The sequence below is a fragment of the Hippoglossus stenolepis genome, chromosome 17, assembly GCF_022539355.2.
Source record: "Hippoglossus stenolepis isolate QCI-W04-F060 chromosome 17, HSTE1.2, whole genome shotgun sequence".
Classification (NCBI taxonomy): Eukaryota; Metazoa; Chordata; class Actinopteri; order Pleuronectiformes; family Pleuronectidae; genus Hippoglossus; species Hippoglossus stenolepis.
This window is the reverse complement of record NC_061499.1, coordinates 11,746,541-11,770,791: the sequence shown is the minus strand read 5'-3', so window position 1 is coordinate 11,770,791 and position 24,251 is coordinate 11,746,541. Positions and strand designations below refer to the sequence as shown.

At 42.5% G+C, this 24,251-nt stretch overlaps 1 protein-coding gene across 2 annotated transcripts in view; it reads right to left on the bottom strand.

Annotated features, from left to right (window-relative positions):
* Positions 1-24,251, bottom strand: part of gabbr2 (gamma-aminobutyric acid (GABA) B receptor, 2) — a 168,088-nt gene that overhangs the window by 13,536 nt on the left and 130,301 nt on the right. For both annotated transcript variants that reach the window (XM_035183673.1, XM_035183672.2), the window contains one exon: positions 622-732. In XM_035183673.1, the coding sequence (XP_035039564.1) occupies positions 622-732 (111 nt within the window). The remainder of the gene's footprint in view (positions 1-621; positions 733-24,251) is intronic.

Below are 24,251 nucleotides of genomic sequence, written 5' to 3'. Positions count from 1 at the left end.
TCTGATTCTCCGCACAGTGCTTTAATGTATCTGTTGTTTTTCTCTACTTCCTGTCCATAATGGTGGAGGGATCCCTCCTTGTGCAGTATTTTCCTCAGCCGAGTGAAGGTCAAACTAAAGAGATGGTGCAGATTGATTTGTGGTTTTGGGCTGTAAAAGTAAACTTGACCTGACTTGACACGAGAGTTTAATCCATCTTCTCATCTCACTCTCTGTAAAAACAGTTCCCAAAATGTCAGACTAACTTTAAGTGGATTCGTCAGTGGTCTTGTTATGGCCCCATATAAAAATAAAAGGGCAACCCATTGTGACGTCACTCATTAGTTTTGGAACTGCCGTTTAAAAGCGCCATCTTGTTTTTATATATATATATACATATATATACATCCCATATTTGGAGGGGGTTGAGCCTGACTGAGAACTCAAGGACACTGCACGCCCACCTACATTGGATGGTACTAGCTGTCAATCACACAGTACCCATGACCCAATGCATGCCATGCTTTATTGTCTATTTTACTCTAAATGGGACCATTAGTGCATACTGCACATTTGTACAGTGCATTAATACAACAGTGTAGATGTGAGTACACCAAGAGATTTTGTGTTCTCTCCTCTCACCATTAGCAGTCCCTTGTAGGCATAGACGATGCCCAGCCAAATGGTCATGTGGGTGTTCTCACAGTGCTCCAAGAAGGGACGGATGGAGATGTCTCGACCTTCGGGATCCGGCTGGTGGAAAAACAAACACACAGACAGGAAGAGAAGTGAGTGCGGCACCTTTAAAAAAAATAAAATAAAACTCGCACAATTTAGACAGATGAACAAATACTCTGATAAAGGCACCAAATGTACGGTTGCAACGGAATAAGCCGTATTTCCCCGAGGAAAGATGAAACCAACAGAGGAAACCAGTAAATGAGCTCAAAAAGGAGGAAATGATAAGAAGGCCTATGAACTGTTCCCATGTTAGTTTTCTCCGTGCAGGTGTTCTAATTTCGCATTCAGGAACAAAAGCAGCACGTGGCCGTCCACCTGCCAGTCAGAATGAAGGGTGTCAGTGATCAAACATCCAGGTGTGTAATCACACTGCATCCCATCATGGCCACTGGGCTCGTCGACTGAAGTTAAATTAATCCGTGCTTAGGACGCTAATGGGCCCAACTAATGAAGCTTATGTATTAATGTGATTTACACCCCCCCCTGCCCTTTTCTTTTTTCTGTCTCACTCGGTCTCCGTCATTTCTCTCCATCCTCCCTGATGTCGCTCCGTTTCTTTTGCTTTCCTTTTTTATTTCTCGTCTTTCATCGCCGCTGGAGGTTGGACGCTTAGCCATCGTGCTCCCTGGGTGTGTATGTGTGTGTCTTTTCAGACTAATGAGCAGCAGATGGTGTGCAACTGCGTCTACAGTAAGGGGTTTGTTTTGATGATATATAAATACTGTACAAACCAAGTTACATACAGTGCTGCAGTAAAATGTCTCTTCCACGTGTGATTTTCTCCATTCAACTCGCATTAATGGAGATTGCAACTGTTCATGCTTTTCACTACGACCTTGATAGCTTCACATTAGTGGCTCTCTATAGGATGATCATTTAAAATGGGAAATTGGTGCTTTGAGAGCTACAGTGATTCACCTAACGGAGCGGAGCACAAATGGACCTGCACTCTATGATTTCTGGATATGCTTGAATTGCAGTGTGTGTATATGAATACATATAGGACCGTTTTCTTTCACACCGAGTTCCTCATCCTGCTTGCACTCGTCATCTTTCAACATTCAATTCTGCAAAGGATTACATATGTAGTTATACATCATACAGGGTTTGGAAAAAGACACAGCAACAATGTAGCAGACGGAAACACCCCCTCCCCTCTCGAACAACTCAGATGTAGAGTCCGAAAATCTACAGAACCTCCGATGATGTCTCAAAACAGTCCCACGTTGAGCAGCTAGGATTGCTCCAGTGGCAGTGAGTTTACACACTGACGTTAAAGCACTCTTGTAAGCTCCTGTAAGAGTTCCCTTGGCAACCACGTGGCTCGTGTCACTCAGATCGGTGAGTATTTCCGGACTAGAGTATAAGATCCTTGTTAAGTTTCAGTGACGAGCTGGTAGAAGTGAGTTTCTGCCTTAAAAGCCGTGACGTTGGTGGAAAGACAGAAAAGTGGGGCAGGAGATGACGCACAGATGGGCTATTTTTTATTTATTCATTTTTTTAACAGAGAACCATAATTAGCCAACACAGTAGAGGAAAAGAAAAGACTCAAGCAGGACATTTTCTCATATACCTAAAGGTAATTTCCTCATGAGAAATATCTTTGAAAACAATTTTTTAAATCTAAGTAATGTGTTGGGACTGAGGAGGAGACGATCAGGAGTTATATAAGAGATGCCCTTGTTTCACAAATTCTCTGAGCAGTAGCCGGTGACAGGAAATCCTCTCTGCTCAAGTGATAGTTTTATTTTATTTTTGTGTCAATGACGACAATCACTTTGCAAACTACTGGTCACATTGGACTCCAGTAGCTCGTTTAAAACAGACCTAGTAATATTTCTGTAGCACTTTCAAGAAGTCTGAATTGAACACCATCACACAAGAATAAATACATGTTCAGAGAGAAATTAAACGAACACTGTTTCTTTGCGTTTTGTTATATTCTCTTTTGTATAGAGAAATGTGTGCAGAATGTGAATCAATTTGAGGTTGTTGAGGAGATTCTTCTCCTCGTGTCAGATCAGACAAAGTCTCTGTCTCTCTACAGTATGAATTGAAATGAAATTGATGAGGACATTTAATGGGGGATTCAATTGTGAGAGAAGGGGATGAGTGTCAGCTTCGATCCATCACTCGTGGAGCCTGTGAGAAAACTATCAACTTTCTTCTCATGGTATCATTAAGAATCTAGCTCTATATTCCAAAAAGTAGATTTCTACCTACACCAAGGAGGCAATGTGTTCAGCCCTGTCCGTTTTTTGGATGGTTGGTTTGTTAGTTTGCATCCAACAAATCCATAATGGGCCCGCCTCATCAGCTCTTCTCTCCTGTATAAACTCACTGAGTCATCTGCATCGTCATCATTTCGGTACATTTACAATTTCTGCTTGATCAACCTCTTATTGAAACAACCCCGCTGTAAGAAGTTCCACTTCTTGCAAATCATTTGGTTCATTCAGTACGAGAGACACATTCTGCTTGAGCGCTCTTTGCATTCAAGCTCCAAGCAAACTTGTGTCACTAACAACAAAATGATAAGACAAAATGAGATATAATGCTTATTAGGCGCTGAGCTCTATCACAACATAGCAGACATGAGTTCTCGCATTATGGAAAGGGGAGCTGTCTGGGGAGTTGCCAGGCAACAGGGCTGTAGGCGGCAGGCAGCCCCAAAGCGGCGGTGATGGCAGTAAAAGTGCCGGTTCACTGTCATTTTTCACAGCATTAGCCCTCTAACGGGATCACTCTGGGAGAGCTGGAGCGGGCACAGCACACTGGCAGATTGTCTATGGAGAGATGGCGCTAGATGAGGCGATAAAGGGAGTGATGGAGGGAAGAGGGAGAAAGAAATGGAGGGTGGGATGGAGAGAAGATAGGAGCAAGAAGTGTGGATTTGAAGAAGGAAGCTGAAATGAATGAAGCAATGAAGGGATAGTGGGATAGATGGAAGGGAGGTATTAATGACGACACGGTGAGGTAAGAGAAATAGATGCTGTCGATACGGTTTCCTCGAAGAGACATGAGAAGAATAACTTGAAGGAATAAATTCTAAAAAGGAGAAATAAGGAGAGAGCAGTAGGGACAGTGAGATCATATTTACAATATAATGCATCACAAAGAGCGATGGAGAGGTAAAGGTAAAGATGAGCAACGAGCGGACAGTAAACTCCAGATATCTGACTATCAGATGTGTTTTTTTAAACAGAGCTGCTGTGTGATCAATATGGATGTTGAGAGAAACACACTCTTTGGTTCACAAAGGTAGGAACAGAATAAAGATTATTGTTTTTCCTCTTTCACTGCGCTCATTTTAGTCCCTTCACGACACAGGATTTATAAAAAGTGACTGGAGAGCTGGCTCCTGAAAAACCGAATAACAATCTGTATTTTCCTGTCAATAACGTCCATGTTTGATTACTTAGTCGACTGGGGTTGATTCTTTGAGGAAGTAACAAAGATCATGAACAGGGTGCAGTTACTATGTATTACCATTCAACAATGTACAAACCTGTACACAAAACTAAAACTACAGCCATGGATGTGTTTGCTGTGATGGATAACATGGCTACCAGCCTCTACAAGTTGATATTTTATACTGTTCTAAATTAATCAGAAACCATGGGGTGCCTGGAGGGAAACACTTTCAAAAAACTTAAGATGTATGATGTTTTTCTTTTGGACAATTATTGCAGTAAGATTTGTGCTACAGATGCCTGTTTTCCCTTGACTCCACAACCACAGCTACCGGGGCTTGTTTCTGGATATGGATCTTGCTCTGACTACACGATGGCCTCTGGACTGGTCGAGATAAACCAACAAGTGAGGGAGGAAATGGAGAGCTCACTCATTGTCACCTGCAGCTACTTCACACAGAGGTGTGTGTGTGTGTGTACTTTTTCGTATGTCTTTGTGAGGACCATTTTGAGCATAGACTTTACAGAGTGAGGACATTTTGGTCGGTTCTCACTTTTTTGGTTTTAGTGCTAGGGTTAGAATTAGATTTAGGTTTAGGGTAAGGATTAAGGCACAGAAGTTAAGGTTAGGGTAAGTGGACGAGGCAGGGGGTCAGGATGTGGTATCAAAAAAGAGAATATGCATACATGTTAGTTCATATATGAGGGTTAGGCATTTAGTTTCGATGATTGAGGTCAGGGTAAGAGGCGTGGGAATGTATTTGGTCAATTTGAGTCCTCACTAAGATAGAAGAGTGTGTACGTGTGTGTGTGAGAATATGTCCCTGTGGGTGACAATGCGTGCACATTCTTTGAGCAAACATATGCAAGGTGGCTGACCTTTGTCTGTGTGTGTGTGTGTGTGTGTGTGTGTGTGTGTGTGTGTGTGTGTGTGTGTGTGTGTGTGTGTGTGTGTGTGTGTGTGTGTATACAGAGAAAAGCTATCAGGCAGACTCTGACAGAAACACTTCATCACACACTTGCAAATACAACACAGGATATTCGACGATGGTGAAACAGAGAAATTGTGGGTGGAGCTTTGGGATTATGGCAGAAATTTATTTCAAAAAAGCATCACAAATGACAGAGGAAAAGTCGTAGAGGAAATTCCAGGGGGCGAGAAAATGGGAACGACAGAAAAAAAAAGTCTAGAATAGATTTGTGTTTGTCCTCTGGGAAGATTGTCAAAGTTTTATCATAAAAACACTGCATACAATTACTGTGTTGTGACTCCAGGGATTAAATGATTTACATTTATGTATGCTGAGGCCATTTTAAAATCTCTCTCAGAACAGAAAGCAACATCATATGTTGTGTATTTCCTAAAACATAACAAATTTGGATTTTCTGATTAGTGATTGGAAATCTGCTAAATGTCAGTGGGTGTCGTCGTGTTTGGTTGATGCACAGGGCAGCGCTGCCAACTGTTCGCCTGGGCACGGAGACAGGGAGATGCACACTGATACAGTGTTGTCTAATGGAGATGTCGCAAACACAAACACATTTTCCTCTGTAGCACCAACTGTTTTCATATGTGCAAATGAAGACATTTTTTCGTGTGCCACTTGCCGCCTTTCTCTGCCGTTTTAAAGCAATTACTGTCATTCAAACAAACTAAATTAAAGTTCTGACAAAAAATAACACTATGTAAAATCTTCCTAGTTGAAAGTGCTTTTGGAAGAGACCCAAAAGTTTCATAACGCCACAAATTGGGGACACCAGGAGATGCGACTGTAGCTTGCAGAGTTATAAATATGGAGGAATTTACGGAATGAATAAGGTGTTGAAAAGCCATGATAGGAGATTAGGGGAGTGGCAGGATAATAGGGCAAAGAGATGGGAGGGATGAAAAACATCCTGGTGCCACCGCGACTTGTAGGAAACCATCTGAAAAGCAGCGAGCACCGTTTCCACAGGCCTTCTATCAAATTCTAAAACAGCAGTAATGGCCTTTAGACAAGCACATAGGAGAAATGCATGGAGGGTGATTCGTTCAGCTGTTTGGACAGGGGAAGGTGAGGAGTTCATATCCATGACCCAGACATCAACCTTAAATCTAATTGTAAAGATAAAGATCGAATGTCTCATCCTGACATAAACAAACCCTTGATCACAATCTAGCTAACTCTTTTAGTTCTTGCTTTGGTTGTCTGGAATAATTGCTGTGCTTTTTCGTGTGCTTCCTATAAACTCTTTGTGTTTGTCCTATTTTCAGGTAATGCCAACCAGATTATTTGCTATTCTTATTCTTAATGACTGGATGTGCTGTAGAGAAAAGAAATGAGAGGAAGAAAATAATCCAGTAGTTGGAGGAAGTGAGGGAGGAGTGTGAGAGGGGGAGTTGAGGGAGGAGGGTGTGTGTTTGTGGGGGGTTGAATGGTGTGCCCCCGGCCGAGGTTGACCTACATGCAGAAGGGCCATGGTGGCAGGGCAACAAGACGCCGCTGGCACTCCAAGCCATGTGGGTCTCCCTCCCGCCATCCCATATAACAGTACATGTGTGTGTGTATTTGTGTGTACGCGGGCGCCTGTGTGTGTTTTACTGTAGTGTCCTCGTCACACCGGATGGGTGACCAGGATATTCCACTCCAGTGCATCTTCACAGATATTATTCTGGCTCACTTAAGAGTGAGAGGACGAGGCAGAGCCGGAAAGAAAAGAGAAAACACTGAGATAAGATCATGAAAATAAAACCTAATGAAAAACATTGTTTCTGTTCTTTCTTCCGCACATAGAAGCTCTTCTAAATCTTTCCATTTTTAATCTTTAATAAACAACAGAATTCACTCATCACCATACAGTTTCCATCCCTCTTTAGACAGATTCCTCCCCCTCCTCTCCCCTTCCTCCCTAATGATGATAAAATGATCTCTTTACTTGAATGTGTCTGTCTGCATTTAAATACTTCTTCTCTCTTGCCTGTTTGAGCATCCCCCCCCTCTTTTATTCATTTTTTCATACAAGCCTGTAATCCCATTTGAGAACTAATCCTTATGATAGAACCATGGCCCAAAGACCTTCTAAACACCAGTGGGTCAAATTGTCAGTGGCATGATAAAATTACTCTCTTCTCTGCAAGAAACAATAATGTTTCGACAAAGGACTGATTCCATGTTGTTCACATATCTGGGAGAACTACCAGTACGCGAGGACTGGAAACAAACTGTGCACGTTTGGCATAAGGATGAGAAGACAAAACACGAGTAGTTTGTGTGTGTTTTTGATCACCTTCGTCGTTATTTCCAGTGCTGTTACATGTAGATTGAGTGATAGATGCAATTCAAGTGCAATCAGTAAAAATATGGAGAAATGTGAAGAAACTGTACAAGACACAGGAAATGTTGGCAGGTCAAGTTTTTAAATTGAAAGGAGCGCATGACGGAGAAATACAAAATCTTTTTTTCCGGCGAGGTGCTTGTAACATTACTTCAAAAGAAACTTCAAAGTAGTGGACACGCACGCACACGCACACACACACACACACAGAAGACATAAAGACATTTGAGCAAGCACTAAGAAACAGACAAGTGCTCACAAACTTATTCACTCATTTACACATTCTCACAAAATTACAGCATAACTGCACACACACAACTACACAAAGCTGCATTTTAATGTAATATGCAGTTAGTGAGATATACACACACACACACACACACACACACACACACACACACACACACACACACACACACACACACACACACACACACACACACACACACACACACACACACACACACACACACACACAGAGTCAAACACACACACACACATGCACGCTTCCCAGGCTCCAGCAGGGAGCTGCCTTAACTGATTTATTAAGAACTAAACGCGTCATTAGTGTAAGCAGCTAACCCTGAACATTGGGCTCATTAGAATATGCAAATACTGTGGTAAAGCCCCGCAACTGCTTCTATGGCTCCTATTCTTTAACATAACTCCCTGTTATAAGACTCGCTTTCATCATAGTACCCATCTGCACACTGCCTGTAGCTTAGGGCCGTATGCTAGGTGTAACTGTAACAGCCTTATGTCATTGCTACAGAAGCTGTGGGGGAGGTGGCTCCATCGTTATGATAGTTTGTACAGTGCAGGGGATGCGGTTTATTTGTAAGGAGGAGGACTGACAGCACAGAGATACAGCATGATACTGCTGGGAGGACTGTTCTTCGGAGGGTAGGGTGGCACATTGCAGTAAAGGTGGAGAGCAACTTTTTCCTCTGGGTTCCACAGCTATGGATGACATTGGATGTACGAATATGAAAGTCACAGACTGTCAATTAGTCTAAATGTGCCCATGTTTTGGTCATTTGCAGTTTCATCCTTTTAATTTGGGGTAGAATAGGTTTCCATACTGTGATGGTTTGCCTCATACTGTACAATCCTGCAGCTCCTCTCCCTCTGTTTGAAACGCTCCATTAGAGCTTTGTAATGGAACAAGACCATACTTGTGTCAACCACCATCTGTTAGAAACGCCTAACATGCAGACTTCACTAAATTGGTTTTTGCTCAGTTGTCACAGTCTCAGTCAAGATACTTTCTTTTGCCCAACTAGGGTTTTATCTGTCTGAAGAAATACAGCAGAGCTCAGGGTTTTTATCAAGCTGTTGGAATCATAATGACCAAACACCTCTTCAATGATTTGACTGCTAGTGATGTTTTATTTGTTTTACTAGCACTACACTTGTACAGCTGAGTTTTGTATTATATGTATGTATTATACGCATTTCTATGAAGATAAACATTTCTGTGGTAGATAGTTTAAGATTCACTTTAGTCTCGATTTATTCAAAACTATTCATACCACTGCCAAGGTCAAAGTCTGCCAAAGTCCACTTAAATCCCCCCCCCAAAAAACACAGTCATGGATATCAGTCCCCTGAATATGTATATTTCTTTCCTCAAGATCCATAATTTATAGGAAATTGGTGAGAATATCAAAAAATGCATATGAGGAAAAATAAATCCTGGCTCCATGTCAAAATTCAATCGGTTCAAAGTCAGTCTACATTTTCCACACACATGCCCCTCCCCACTAAACAGGGAAATTCAGACCATCCCGTCAATGCAGACACACTCCCTTTAACACCCGGGTGTCATTCTTTATCTGAAGGGCCATAATAAGGATTTGTAGCTTTGAAGAAGCTCATAAATCCTGGTTGATTCAGTGACAAATGGGAAGCACCAAGAACTGAGGATAAGCCATCAGATATGACAAGTTACTCTCACATATCCCCTCACCCTCAGGTATCGCTGCTCTTCTTTCTCTATCTTTCTGACTCTCATTTCCCTTCCAGCTATCTCTCTTTTAGCAGCTTCTGGTGCTTAAATCTGGCCTCATTCTGGCCAGACAGGCCCGTTGTTCAAAACCACATCCGCAGGAGGACAAACACTCCAATTCAGGTCACATGGACGCTTAGTGTTGCAAGGTATAACACGCAAGCAGTTCATATTTGATTCTAAAACTCACACCTCTCTTTGCCCTCTGCCAATAGAGCTGATAAACAGCATATACCTCATTTTAATCACAAACTTTCTGCTCCGGCTCCCGATTGAAGGGCTGCGGATGACATTCATTGATGACCTTTTCCCTCCTCTCATTTAATGGCTCCTCTTGCTACAGTCCTCTTCAACCCATTCTTATTTCATCCCGCACTTTTCTCCTCCAGGTGATTATTTTTGATTCGGTTCAATACCAGAACAGCTTTTGGTATCACTGCCCTTTATGTGAACCAGCGGTCGCAATTATGAACCCACAATACACCGAGATAAAAGCCCAGCCTCATTATGTCAGCAATAACCATTTCTCATTTTTACCTGCTTCACCACATTTCCCATCATCCTTTGTCAAACAAACGTGTGCCAGAAAGTGGCCAGGAAATAATTGCCATTGTTCTGCGTTGATTCCCCCCCCTGCCTGTTTACACAGTGTGATACAAGACCATCCTATAATATCATATAATATCTTCCTCAGGAAATTACCGGAAATTATCTGCCGTGTTAAACATTGATTGAACAAGCAGGCCTACTGTACTCAAAGCTGCCATGAGTGAGTGTAATATGTTGGCAGAATGAATTAATTTGCTTGCAGATACTTCCCGCTCCAGTACCTCATAACATCAAATGCAAGAGTGATCAAACACAATAAGGGTGAAGACGATAAATGACCGATTCCAGCCTTCGCATAAGCTCGTTTATATTATTCTATATTTAGAAGGAGACAATTGGTCAGTGGGGAATCCCCAACAGGCATTTCCCAGTTAGAAAAAGCAAACAACCTAACAACATTATTCTCCGGCAACCCACTGTCATCATGATATTTGATTATCCATTTGCATATGGACAGTAATTAGAATCCCTGTACTTCCAGAAGAGGGAAACCACACTATCCTCTTTTGAGGAATACATCTCTGTGTCTTTTTCGCTCTACCTTTCCGTCTGTCCCTGCAAACCGAGATCAGTAATTAAGTCCTTTGAGGCCCCCGAGTTGCCATGAGCCCTGTGTTGTGGCTGCTTAATTGGCTGTGTTATTCACAAGCGACCACTGTGTACTGTTCTGTGTTAGTGCGACAGACCTCTGAGTGCTGCTCGTCTATTTTTCCAAGGGAGTAGATGGCAATGTTTATCCTGGCCGCAATTTCGCATCCTACTCTAAGCAGATGAAGTTGTGTTTCTTTAATGGAAGTGGTGCCTTCTACAGCCCGAACCTTTCTTTTTTGTTATTACATATCTCCCTCGTTCTCTCTCTATACTATTGTCATATTTACAATTATATCATCTGCCTCCCCCCCTGCTCTCCAGTCTTCCAGTGTTTCAAGTTCATTTCAGTTTCATCCATTTCTTTAGCTCTTCCTGTAAATTGTCAATTTAAACCAGTCATTTTATTTTTTCATCATATACACTCTCAAATCCTACTTTTATTTTACTTTGAAAATCTGCCAGATGGCATAGTCTTGATTCTAATGCACCTTCACCCACTTTCAGGATGTTGACACGACTCTGACATGAAGTAGATGAAAACCTTTTGTATCAACAATGTTTTACCTATGTATGTCTAATACATTTATTTTTGTCAAGATATCTTTGTGAGTACTTTAAATTAAACAAGATTTTAAAATGAAGCGCAAATTTAATTTTCAACTTAAATTGTGTTAAAATAAACCTTAACTTTGACGCATGTGTGATCCTTGTCATCTTCCAGCTAAGTTGTGCCAAGACCCCGCTTGTTAGAATGGATATTTTCTGCAGTGCTTCACAAGCTTAAATAGTGTATGGAAGGGAATAGGGGCAGAAAGCATATTTCGACTTTCCCCTCTGCAGCCCCCCCATTAGCTGACCTCTGCTACAGGACTTAACTGTTTGTAAAGATATTCCATACTTCAAAAAGGTCAAATTACTGCACATGTTTTTTTCTGTAATTAAGTTATATTATCGTGATACAAGTTAAGTGGGAAAACCTTCGTCGACCTTAACTGCTCACTTGTTTTGATAAAGGTGGACAGACATTAAACCTAATAAAAATGTTCCACCTCACTGGGAGTCGTTTTAAGATAAGGGATGAAATTTAGATAAACTACATTATAACATTAAAGTGCACCACAGCTTACATTTCTCTTTCTCACACTTTCCATCTTTTTCTCTGTCTACCTGCAACTGAACAGTTCCTCCATGTTACTCATCCATTTCCTTGGTTTTCCTCTCAGTTAGCCCGACATTTCACTCGGTCGCTTCTTTACAGCTCCTTAATACACTGTTTTGTTTTGTTGCCTAGTCCATTCCTATCTTCTCTCTGTTGTTCCTATTCTCTGGTCCAAATCCATCGCCTGCAGCCCTGGGCCTCTTGCTCAACCTTCGGGAGACACGTAATGATGCAGAAATGCAGCAGTGCTCTCTAAGAGCTCCATGATGCACTGTGAGATCAGGAATGAAGCACACACACACACACACTCATGTAAAAACACAAATGGAGGCAGGCAAACAAACATGCACTCAGGCACACAGCTGCAAAGGTACAATTGCAAAAGTGCTCCCACAAGCCCACATGCATGTGTCAGGGGCAAGTAGTGACAAGAATGTGGCCAGTGTGCCACACTGAGGGCAAGGAAGAGAGAGTTATATGATAGGAGCATCAATAGCAGCCTGCAGGAGCTGACACAATGAGTTCAGCGCCATTGGCTTAATATGACAGCCCTGCCAACACCTCACACCCTCTGCATGGAAAATACACGCACACATGCACATACCCACACAAGCATGGGTGAGTCAGACACTCCCAGGGGCATCTCTCCACCTAGCTAAAGCTTGGCTCTGACAAACACAACACCTTATGGTTGGCCACTGGTACCCGAGGAGAAACGGCAACACAGACACCATCCTAATTCCATCCCTGTAACAGTAAACGCAGCTCCACAATATCTTAATGTACTTTGTATACAGTACAATATAACCATAGTTAGGCAGGCTTTAATGTAAGCCGGACAGATTTACACCTTGCAATGCTTGTGTTGATCACTTGGCTAATTCAGTCGGGACCACTTTACTCAAAGAAAACTTAATTTGCATCTGCACAAGTTACGTTTGGTGGGATATGGCCATACATCGAAAGCCTAAGACAGAAAGAGCACACCTTTCAGTTCTTCCATTTGCCTACATGGAAAAATTAAGACAGGGAGAGCGTCAGCACGACCCCCAAAGGGAACAGAGCGGGCGTCAATGACAACAGAAATGACACTAAATCCAACACAGCATGAAAAAGGGTGGAGCTGGGTTGCAGACTGGAGCAGCTTAAATAAGGCGCCTTGTCTGAGCTTTGCCAATGAATGTGTGGAAGAGAGTCAGCTGAGCCATCAGCTGATGTGGGCTGGCTTTGAGATCAGCTGCTGTAGCAGCCCGGTGAGCTGAGCTTGACTTCGTGTCCTGCCTGAACTAACGCAATGCTCAAAAAGCAGTGCGTGTGTGTGTGCGCTCAATATGTGTGTGTCAGAGAATAATGCATATAAAAAGCAGTGTGTGTGTGGTACAGGGTGATCAGCCCTCTGCTACACCACCAGCAGGCAGTAAATCCATAAGAGCTTAACAGTCAATTACTTCAACTGTCATTGCCCGCCTCCCCAAGGACGGCAACCAGTTGCACCCAGGGATGGTGCAGCGCCTCCATTCATTGTGAAGGAGGATCCCACCTGCATGGAAACGGTCAATTAACACAGACGACCTGACTACAAGATCAAAAAATATCAATAACATACCCTGTCCCGGCTTACCAGAGCAGTCTGAGGACACACACTTGTGAGGAAAGATGCTGATGGATTGCATAAAAACATCGAAGGTCACATAAATATATATTCTGCTGAAGTGCACCTGAAAATGAAACTGTCAGAAAAACTTCCGAGGTTTCATTTTCAAATAGGCCGTCCTCAAGATAGAGATTGGTGAAGTCAGCAGCGATGGGAGCTCCCTCTTCCCTTTGTCAAGGATGATACACCATGCACGCACACACACACCTCAGTGGTGGCCTCTGAAGTATGGATACACACATTCCTTCCCCATTCCAATAGAACTGTTCTACAGCTCAGAAAACAAGCCCATTGGATCTTTTTCCGCTGATGGCCACATTCCCTCTGGTCCAGTTAAAAGGAAAGAAGGATGCCAGGAAAGTGACTATTTAGAAAGGAGTTCAAAGCGCAAGACAAGGATAAACAGTGGCTCATTGTGGTCCAACTTTAACAGGAACACTTGTACATGCATCAGTAGCTTTCAAAGATGTTTTCAATGCTCTCCATCAACAGACATCACTTTTATCTGATGCACAAAAAAAACAACTGTGCATCGCATCTTATAGTCAATTTTCTCAGGCCTGTTTTGAAGGGAAGGTTTACCAGTGCTTACAGTTACGCATGCCATTATCTTTCTGATTCGTGCCGTCTAGATACATCACAGTGAGAGCTTCATGCAAAATTCAGGGATTCAGGTATTCATGCATGATAAATAGAGGTGGCGGTGAGGACAGCCGAGTGACATCGCCAACTCTTGTTAATAAGAAGCTTCCTTTTTGTGTCTTGTTGTTTTTTCCTGCATAAATCAGTTATTCGAACATTTTACTCACTAATTTTAGTAAGAGTGATTTGAGATGGACTGAAATGTGGGAGCCACGGCTACACAAGAACAATATTAGAAGTAACAGGAGGGGCAGAAGAATAAACCACTTTAAAACAACTATAGGACTGTCAGCTTGATGGTGATTGAAGTGGCATTGCAGAAAGCTGGTACTACAATCCTTGAAGATGAGGCACTCACAAGCAACATATTTAAAAAAAGAATTATTTAATCTGAGGCAAGAGAGGATGAGATATGCAAACTTCTCTACTCATGACAATGAAACTGAATTTCAAGTGTAAAATCTATGGAGTCCCTTTAAAAACCACTTGCTGTGATCTCGCTTAGTCTCATGTCCATTCTGTATTTCCCATCAAGAAATAAAAAGAGAGAGAGAGACAAACACAGGCGGAGTGGACTCCATGTATTCAGAGACAGAGTGTTCTCTATCCACAGTATATCGCATCAACCAATAAAGGGGGGGATAGATGGTTATACGGCGCGTAAACCCCAGCAAAGCAGAGTAATATCTTCGCTCCGATGTCCCGGCCACATGGAGCTGGAAGTGTGACAGAGGGATTATTATTATTTTCAGATGGTGGTTGTTGTTTTCGGGGCTCAGCTGGTTGAGTTTGGCCATCGCATCATCACCAGGTGCTCCCTCGTCCTCCCTGGGCACAGACCCACCATTGGAGGGCACTGCAGAGTTGCCACATTCACATCTCACAATAATGTTAGGAACACGGGACACCATTTATTGGATGTGCCGGACTTAGATCATATCCGAATTTATCCGAATGAAAAAAAGGAGGTAAATAAAGAAGGAAAAGGGAATTAAGAACCAACAACACTTGGGCAAGCAAACCAAGAAGAGGGGGACTCGGAAAGAAAAAAGAGAAAGTACACAGTGTGGATTGTTTGAGCGCATGTCCTTGAATAAATTTAGTCCAAAATGCAAGAATAGAATTTCAACGGTGATTGAGGCAAATTAATTAAAAACTAAGGCCTTGTTAATTATACTCAGCTATCTCAGACAGATGAGCCCTCTGATGCATTCTGTCCCTCACTGTGACGCGTCTCTGGCATCGTCCCACTTTCACTCCTGCTCCTCTGTATCAGGTGCATTTATACAGCCAGGATATGAGTTCACATTGCAGATCAACTCACTCACCCTTCTTTGCTCTCTGTCCTCCTGTCCTTCTCAATGCTTATTTGTACGTTATGTCAGTAATGAGATTTAACACATTTTATTTCATCATTTTACAGTATTACAAAAGCTGGGAAGATAATAATGCACAGTACTTCAGGGTTTAAGTTGGGACTGCACTGCAACAGAATGCTACTACTCCCTGGCTGCCACTTCTCATTTTTTCCCTTTTATAGGTGTAATGAAGAACCGCGAACACATCTGTCTCTCTCTCTCTCCTTCTTGCTCCCCTCATCTCTCGTCTCTCCATCTCTCTGCCACCTTATTGATCCCCCGGTCCAATCAGGCTCTTGCGGCTACGTGAATCTCATTCTGAGGACATGGCAGCACATTTAATCTGAGCACAAATCAATAGCAGTGTGTCTTTTGAAGGAATTCAAATTGTGTATGTTTTTGGGGCATGCGTATGAACAAAAATGCCATAAATTCGGTGAGAGTAAAAACAGAAACTGTGTGTGGGTAGCTAACCACAAACACTACCCTAGGAACCATCAGTTGTAAAAATACCTACAAACATATATACCTGCAAGTTTATGTGTAACTGCCATGGGCTATTAAGTCATTAGAGATGGCTGTATAAAAAGTAGACATATACTGTATAAATAGATTGAATGATACAGAAAGATGAAGTGACAGGGTAAATGTAGGTTTTCCATGAGTGCTTGCAGCCGGACATCTCACTGCAGACACAATACTCTATATGAGGAATGGGGCACTGCTCTTATGACTTTTTTGAAACTGCAGGGCAAGTCTTCCATCATGCACATGCACGCACGCACACACTGTCTTCACCCGTTCTTCACCCATTCGTCTGTTTACTGCCAAGACTTTCTAAAATAGATTAACTTTGAAAATTTGTTTTGTATAATATAAATTACTTCAACAATAATCATGGTCACTTAAATAAAAAATAAAAAATGTTTTATTCTCAAGTTAGATGTAACCACACACGCACGCACAGGCACACGCACGCACGCGCACGCACGCACACGGACACGCACACGCACGGCAGGATACGTCTGCATTTTCACCTTTATTTCATATGAAATATCAAAGTGGTGGTGTCAGGTACAATTCAGTATTCCCGTTTCACACCTTCTTTGCTCTCGATCAAACGTCACAATCTTCCTCCCTGTAACTATCGTCAATCTGACCCTCCCTCCTCTCTCCTCTGCGCTGTCCCTGTCCGCCTCTGACGACTATTGAATGTAAATTCACAAGTTGTGTAAAGTTGCACGGCAAACATCAAACTGCAAATTCATTTTCATCACTGCATTACAGTCAGAGGTAATGAGCCTGAACACAGAGTCATGCCTGGAGAACAGACCCATTCATAAGGATCTGAGCCTAAGACACAGGTGAGGAAAACGAAAGACAGGTGGACAAAGACACAAACACACACACAGACACATGCAGTGATTCGGTCAAGGGCAGTCAGGCAGCTGATGCTGCACAGTGAGTCAGTCAGGTTAATTACCGGACAGATGGCTATCAGTGAGCTTGGGTGGGTGTGGATGTAGGGGGGAGGGATGTCATGCCTGAAAGATAATGACATCGCTTCTGTAAACATACACAAGTAACGGCTTGACATACACGTCATAGAGAATCAGCAGATTCCCCTTACAGCAACCAAGCACCTCCTTGCTGCCATCCAATCATCTCCCAGCTATTTCTCTCTCTCTCTCTCTCTCTCTCTCTCTCTCTCTCTCTCTCTCTCCACCGTCACCTCTTCTCATTACCTCTTCTTGCTCTCTCTCCCTTTTTTTCGGCGCCCTCAACACCTCCTCTGCGTCGCCACTCTCTCACTAATCCTCGGTGACACATCTCACCATTCAGATCTCACGCAGAGAGCGCCTGCCTCGCTGCAGCTGATAATGTGCAATGCGCCACAGAGAAGCAATCAGACGATTTAACACAGAAATAAACAAGCCGTTCGCACATGACAGGTAATTCATCATTAATGACTGTACTTTTCAGCAGCCATTACTAGTTCTGGGGCTTTTTGTAGTTTGCGTGTCAATATGTTACTGCTCCTCTTTTCCAAAGTGACGATCATCTGGTAAAACAAAAGCCCAAATCCTCCGTGCTCCTATTAAAGCGTCATTCAATTTCATATGAAGTGATGTTGGACTTATTTTCTTAATATGCTAACAGAGATCGCTTCATGTGAAGTAACACTGCTTTCATGCTAATGTGAAATGTTACAAAAATGTAATTTGTCAGCATTTGAAGTAGCATTTCAGACAATGGCTGACGACTTAACAGATGGGACTGATATTGAAACAGATTACAGCAGTGTTCTAGTAGATAAAACAATGATGAAAATAACACTGAAAAAGATTCTGACTCAGGCGATGTGCCTGTTGACCTGCTGACCAAGGCTCGGTCAGTAAGAGATATGTTTGAGGAGGAGCAGGGTGGGCCGCAGTGAGTTTGCCAGCTTTGTTGGTTTTTCTAAAGATTTTCACGAAGCTAAGGAAAAATGCAATGATCGACAATGAAAGCCAAATGTTAAAGCTATCAAAAGTTTTAATTTTATATTTCATGCCTCTATCTGCTTCAGAGGCTACGTTTTTGCAAACATTGGCAGTTCTGTCAGCTGTTCAGAAAACCCTCAGGTTTTAGGGGGTCATTTATTAAAATCAATGCTTAGGTTTTAAAGTTTCTTTTTATGCTGCACTTTATATGAGTTACATTTGAGAGGTGTAAGATTTACTTTAAAAAGAAGGGACAAAATGGGATGCCTGGGGTAATAGTGAAACTTAGTGGATGGGGTATAGCTTTACATTTCCCCCCTCCTTTGATGCAATTTTGAGCATATTGATCCAGGACATTCATAACCTCACCCTGCTCTTTGTATTTCTGGAGGTGTGTGGATGGCACAGGGGACGGGGGGAAATGAGAGAGCTGAAACCAGGCCCAAGGACAGCTTTTTATTAATACGTCAGAAAATGATAACCATCAATTGCAATGCACAGCACTGTGTATGTGCAGAGTTCTTGGCAGCAATGACATATTAAAGAAGGCAAGAGGCAATTAACAGCCATGAAATACCCCTCAAGCGCCATCTTAATACTATAAATTTGACTTAATTTCCTTATAAGGAGGATACTGACGGCTCAACACAGTAACCTGTGTGGCTGTTATCCACATAGAATACTTCACATCAGATTAGCACTTAATTGGAACCATTTCCCCCCTTGAATGTTTTGTTCCCATCACCTACACCATCCCTTCCTTTTTATCTAAAGAGCATTATTAATAATGCCTGAAGCAAAAATTAATGCTTTAACCGCCAAGCTGACAGCAGGCTTGGGTCTATTAAAAGGATGCATGCTCAGATCAAAGTAAGCAGAGAATTCACTGGGGTCAAATCCCATCTCACCATGCTCCTCTCACAATGCCAAAAAAAAGCTCCCGTGAGCTCTTTGAAGAGTCGACTTTGCTGATGACAGGAGCAAAAATCACAGGTTGGAATAGGAACAGCAGCGTTTAAGAGAGAGGTGAAATTCGCATGCACACACAAACAACCAAAACATCAGTTAGATGGGCCAGAACACATCTGTCACAACATCACATCCCAGATGGAGAGCAGAGAGCGGCAGATTATTTATTACAAATATCTTGTGACAACTAACTGAGGGAAACTGTAAACGTGCAAAGGAAAAGTATCTCTTTGGAGGACAAAGTTACGTTAGCCAGACATTTCCCAGTGGTCGGACAGAACCAAAAAGTGAGAGCATCATCACCGCCAGTGATGGCTTCAATTAAAACAGCATGCTTCACAAAGCATACTGCTTTGGTTGCCATCAATCATGCTATTTCATATTTGCAATGCCTGCAACATCAGCAAATTAAAAGTTTTCATTACTCTGTAGTGACTGTCCTCTTTGTAGCTATTTCTGTATGATTTCCATGCACACACCCTACATACATTACACCACAAACACACAACAACAGTTTTTCTCATCAGGCTCCAGTGAGTGAGGGGCGGGATCGGGGCGGGCACAGTGCCAGCTTGTTGCAGTGGCATTGGGTTTAATTATCTGACCTTCCTTGCGACTGGTTCACGGCCTCCCTGCCGATGGCAAGTGCTAATCAATGTCACTCTTGGCAGTGTGACGATAAGAAGCTGTGACTTGCCTTATTCTCCCCTTCTCTCTTTTCACTCTGCCTCTCGTCACTTCTCTTCAACTTAATCTCCTGTAATGTCTGCAGCTCGAAGTTATAGATGGCACACTATTTCGGCTTCTTCCTCCTATGCTGGCGCCCTATAGCGTCTTTGCCACCCTTCTCTCTATTAATCATTCCAGGCTCTTCTTCACCCTCATATTTTTCTTTTCCCCTGCGTTTTCGTCTTTCTTTTATTCCACTCTCGGATCGCCTTGAGTTACCCTGAGTCCGCTATCCCTCTGTCCCTGTCCTTCTATCATCAGTGCTCCACACTGTTAGTGTGAAGTCGGCAGTTTGAAGAAGGCTCAAGGTCTTGTGTAAAAGAACTCTTTCACTTAGCTCAATGTATTTGTATTCCTGGGCTCGGAGTGCTGAGGCAGCACTAGTACTTTGTTCAAGCAGTGGCAAAGTGCTCTCATCTCCCCATCACTGGCTGACCTTGGTGGTCTCCTATACCTGACTCCTAGGAGCGCTCGTGTACATGCGGTTGCTGGCGTGAATGTGTGAAACTGGGTGGTATCGACAATTAACCCCTCTCTGAGCATCCCCTCTCCCCAGACGCAGTGCAGCTGACACACTGACGCCTCCCCGAGGTGGCTCCCTGTCTGCAGTGTCAGTGCAGAGTGGGTGCGTGCAACAGCTTGTGGTTTCACATAAAAAGTCATTAGGACTGTGAGTGGGAAAATAATTGCCGGCAGATCTTGTAATAATAGTTTTCATCTCACACAGCTGCTAATTTATTTATGGTTCCATCACTAGTGAGCAGTTTACGGCGTCAGAAATTTACGATCGAAAATAATGATAATGTAGGGACACCAGTTACTGTAGGAGTGATATCACTGTGCCACTTATGTTGCTTTGGGTACAATGTTCTAATAGGGGGCCGCAAGAATGTTCTCAAAATGTACTTTGGACAAGGACATTGTTGTTTAAAAAAATACTACAACACATAATGGACATCAGATGCTGAACTTTTACCTATTGTACATTCAGGCACAAACTGAGGCCAAGTCAGTCAACTCCAGTCAGTCAAGACATCACAATGACTGAGGTTCCAGGATGGTGCAATAGAAAAAAAAAGCAACCCTTCACCTTGGTTCAGTCCCCGGCATTTCTTAGTTTGGCCTAGTGCGGGAATAGCCAGCAAAATTCACAGTGTCCTTGGCACATAGAAAAAAACAGTTAAACACACTTAAAATAATGTTCGAATGGGCTTTCTATAGTAGCCCATTATATTAAATTGGCAGTTTCAGTCAAGTAATAGCTGTAGGATTTCTTCCGATGTTCCAGTTGTATGCAGATTAAATGCAGAATTATGTCTAACAGTAAAATCAAGTGATTATTAAAGCACAAAGCATACAGCGTTTATGAGGAGTACTGAGAAGCCACAAAGGTGCCACTCAAGCTGCCTCATATGAGTCATTACTAGAGAAAATCTCTCGTAAAAGAGCAACAAGTTAAGCACATATTGTGTTGTACATATATTATACTTGACCCTATAACAGCCCATTACTCATCTACTCTGACTCAGAAGGGAGCAGTCCAGTGCACCTTTGCGTCATCCCGCTTTTATTGTGAAAAAAAAAACATGTCCACTAATTGGCCAGTACATAACAAAATAAACAAATCACTAACAAGCTACAGGGTTGCTCAGGGAAAATCTCCTGCTGGGAATGAACTGACTGGATCGTTGGTTGAGCTCGGGGTCACAGGATGTTGACTCAAGTCTTATCCACAAAAAGAAGCTTTCTGAATGATGGAGGGGCCGAACAACTGTGAAGAAACATTTGTGCGAAAGTGCACCTCGTCATCACCTCACTGCCTCTGGGACCACCATCATCATCATCATCACAATCTGAGTCACCGCCGTCATCAAGAGCTGCATCACTATCTAACTAATCATATCTCGGCCCGTGGCAAGACAAGATAGAGCTGCCTATCCCTAAAATCTGTGTGTGTGTGTGTGTCGGCAGCTGAGCCATAATGGAATCCTCAGGGCTGTAGATGAACAGAGGAGGAGGAACATTGATGGATGTGTGACTGGTAGAGGGTGTCTCTGGTATATGAGAGGGAGAGAGAGAGAGAAAGAGAGGGCAACAGAGAGAGAGAAAGAGAGAGAGGAAGAGAGGAAGAGATAAATGTGAGAAGGGATGGGACAGTGGGAAGGATAGACAGAATTAAGGAAAGCTGGAAAGCACAGCTGAGTGTATGTGAGAGAAATCACACACACAAATTATCTCTGACACGTACTGATGGTGAACGTGTAGAAAACACACAAACAAGTTTAATTAAAGCTTCCCATAAAGTTAATTTGTTACATCTTATACGAAGTATCGCAACTAAAAGATTAGTCATTTTCACTCAGCACCAGGTAAAAATGAAAAGTTTACCAATGATTTTTATTGTCGGAGCCATAGACTGTATATATGCTTCTTCAACTTACCCCTACTTTCCAGAAATTAAGCCAAAATATCCCAAATACGAATGCTGCCAGTTTGGTACATGTCCCATCTGATAACATGGAGGGGGCAGGATTAATGACCTTTACTGCAGCCACCCACCAGATGGCGATCGAGAAGCTTTGGCTTCACTTTTGGGGAGCCGTCCTGTCGTCCATCTTTACATACAGTCTATGGTCGGAGCTTTGTAAAGCTGCAAACCCCCCTCCCCCCATAACATACAAATACATGCATACAGTACATTATCCAGTGCCCACTTACACACTGAATAAAGCCTAAGATTTCTAATTGGTCAATTGCATACCCCTCATGCTCAATCAGCTGTTGCCTAGCAACTGCAGTCCAGGGGAGCAGTAGGAAAGGTGCAGGGAAAAAATGACAGGGCAAAAATTGAGAGGAGAGCGAAAGAGGTGCAGGTGATTGTGGAGGTTGGGGGTAAATTAGTGTGTTTGTGTTTATTTTGTTGAACAGAAAGAGAGAAGGAGAGAGGTGAAAGGAGGAGAGACAGAGAGAAATCACATAATCACATAGAGATGGAGAGAAAGTAAAAAAGAGGTAAATATTGCTACCCAATTCCATTTTCGACAGATTCACTTGAACAGACTCAGCCATGCACAACCTCATGTCCAATTTACCAGCTAGAGTGTCAACAAACACGGGAGCTCTAAGGCAGTCCTTAGAGTGCTCCCCTGCATGATTCACTGATAACGCTGTCAGCTTACACTGTTGTCCCAAAAAGACAAATACCAGCGTATTGCCAAAGAATTACGAGACATACTGGGTAAATATTCTCCCCAAAAATGATGAAATCCTGTGTAAACTGAAACCTCTGTTGACTAGGCAAGATATCCAGGTCCTCCTCACGGTTCCTTCAGAAAACAGATCCGAGGCGATCAATACAAATACTGATTTCAAACTTTCCAACAACTTTGTTGCTAAGCTGTTGAATCACTGTAGTTGTAAGGTCACGGCAAAATAAGTGCAACTAAACACTGATCACTGACACTGATTATGGTTCTGACTTTGATTGTGTCGTTGTTTGATCTAGCATTAAAAATGTCTCAGACCATTCTCACAAACCAGCACATTAAATGCACATTTCTGTGTTGAATTTATTTCAGACGACCCAAGTTGCATCTAATGACTGAGGTGAATGACTCATTTTTAAGGTCTCCAGCATTCTTTGAAATAAAATGTGAACATTTGCCAGTTTTGGGAACCAGGAAGCTCTTTCTTCGTTTTCTTCTCTAAAGTTGACTTCTGTTTCCATCAGTTCATAATGCAGCACTCTATATGTAGGTTGAGGTGAGTTTTTTTCATATCCAGGTGGAGGTATGTCGTGACTCTGGTTGTGGCAGTGCAGGACTATAAACAGAATGAAGTATCCCCAAGGTACAACCTGTGACACACTTACTTAGGATACCTTGGAGGACTTTAAATAACAGGCCAATGTCAGAGGCAATGCTAGAGGTGTTTGAGCCTCTGAACCCATCACTCTAACTGTAGAAATAAGGAAAATAAAATGTGATAGCCGAGAAGTGTAATATGTATGGATATTATTATGTTAAGAATGCATCTACCTACAGCAGGGCCACATGTCTTACATTCACCACAACACTAGAACTCGATACTATCTAATAGTGCAAATCATGCAGTGACTATTACTATAACCATAATAATGCATAACCATCATTTTTGGATAGGCTCTCTCTGAGACGCTTCGGCAGTCATACAAATCATCATGAATGTGTGAGGTCTGTGTACCCTTCCCTTTTGTTCCCTCCCTCCCTTCCTTCTTCCCTCCAGAGGTGGTCGATGAGAAAAGGCCTAGGTGGTTGGTGGTTATCCCTTAATGACCCAGTTTACTTTGAAAAGACATTGATCTCAGCCAGAGCTTTACCCGAGGCTAACAAAGGAGCCTCAAAGCCAATCTTAGATAATGCTGCTGTCGATGACATTGTTCTTCATTCTACAGAATAAATACTTTATGGTTCACAATCTTTGTCTCCTTCTCTGGGAATGTGATTACTCCTGGATAAATCTCTGCGTAATTCAATTCAGACCTTACTTAAACTGTCCGAATCTGAGATAAAAATGTAAGTGACTGGGGTGCATTTGATTTCTGGGTAGTTTTTCCCCAAAGA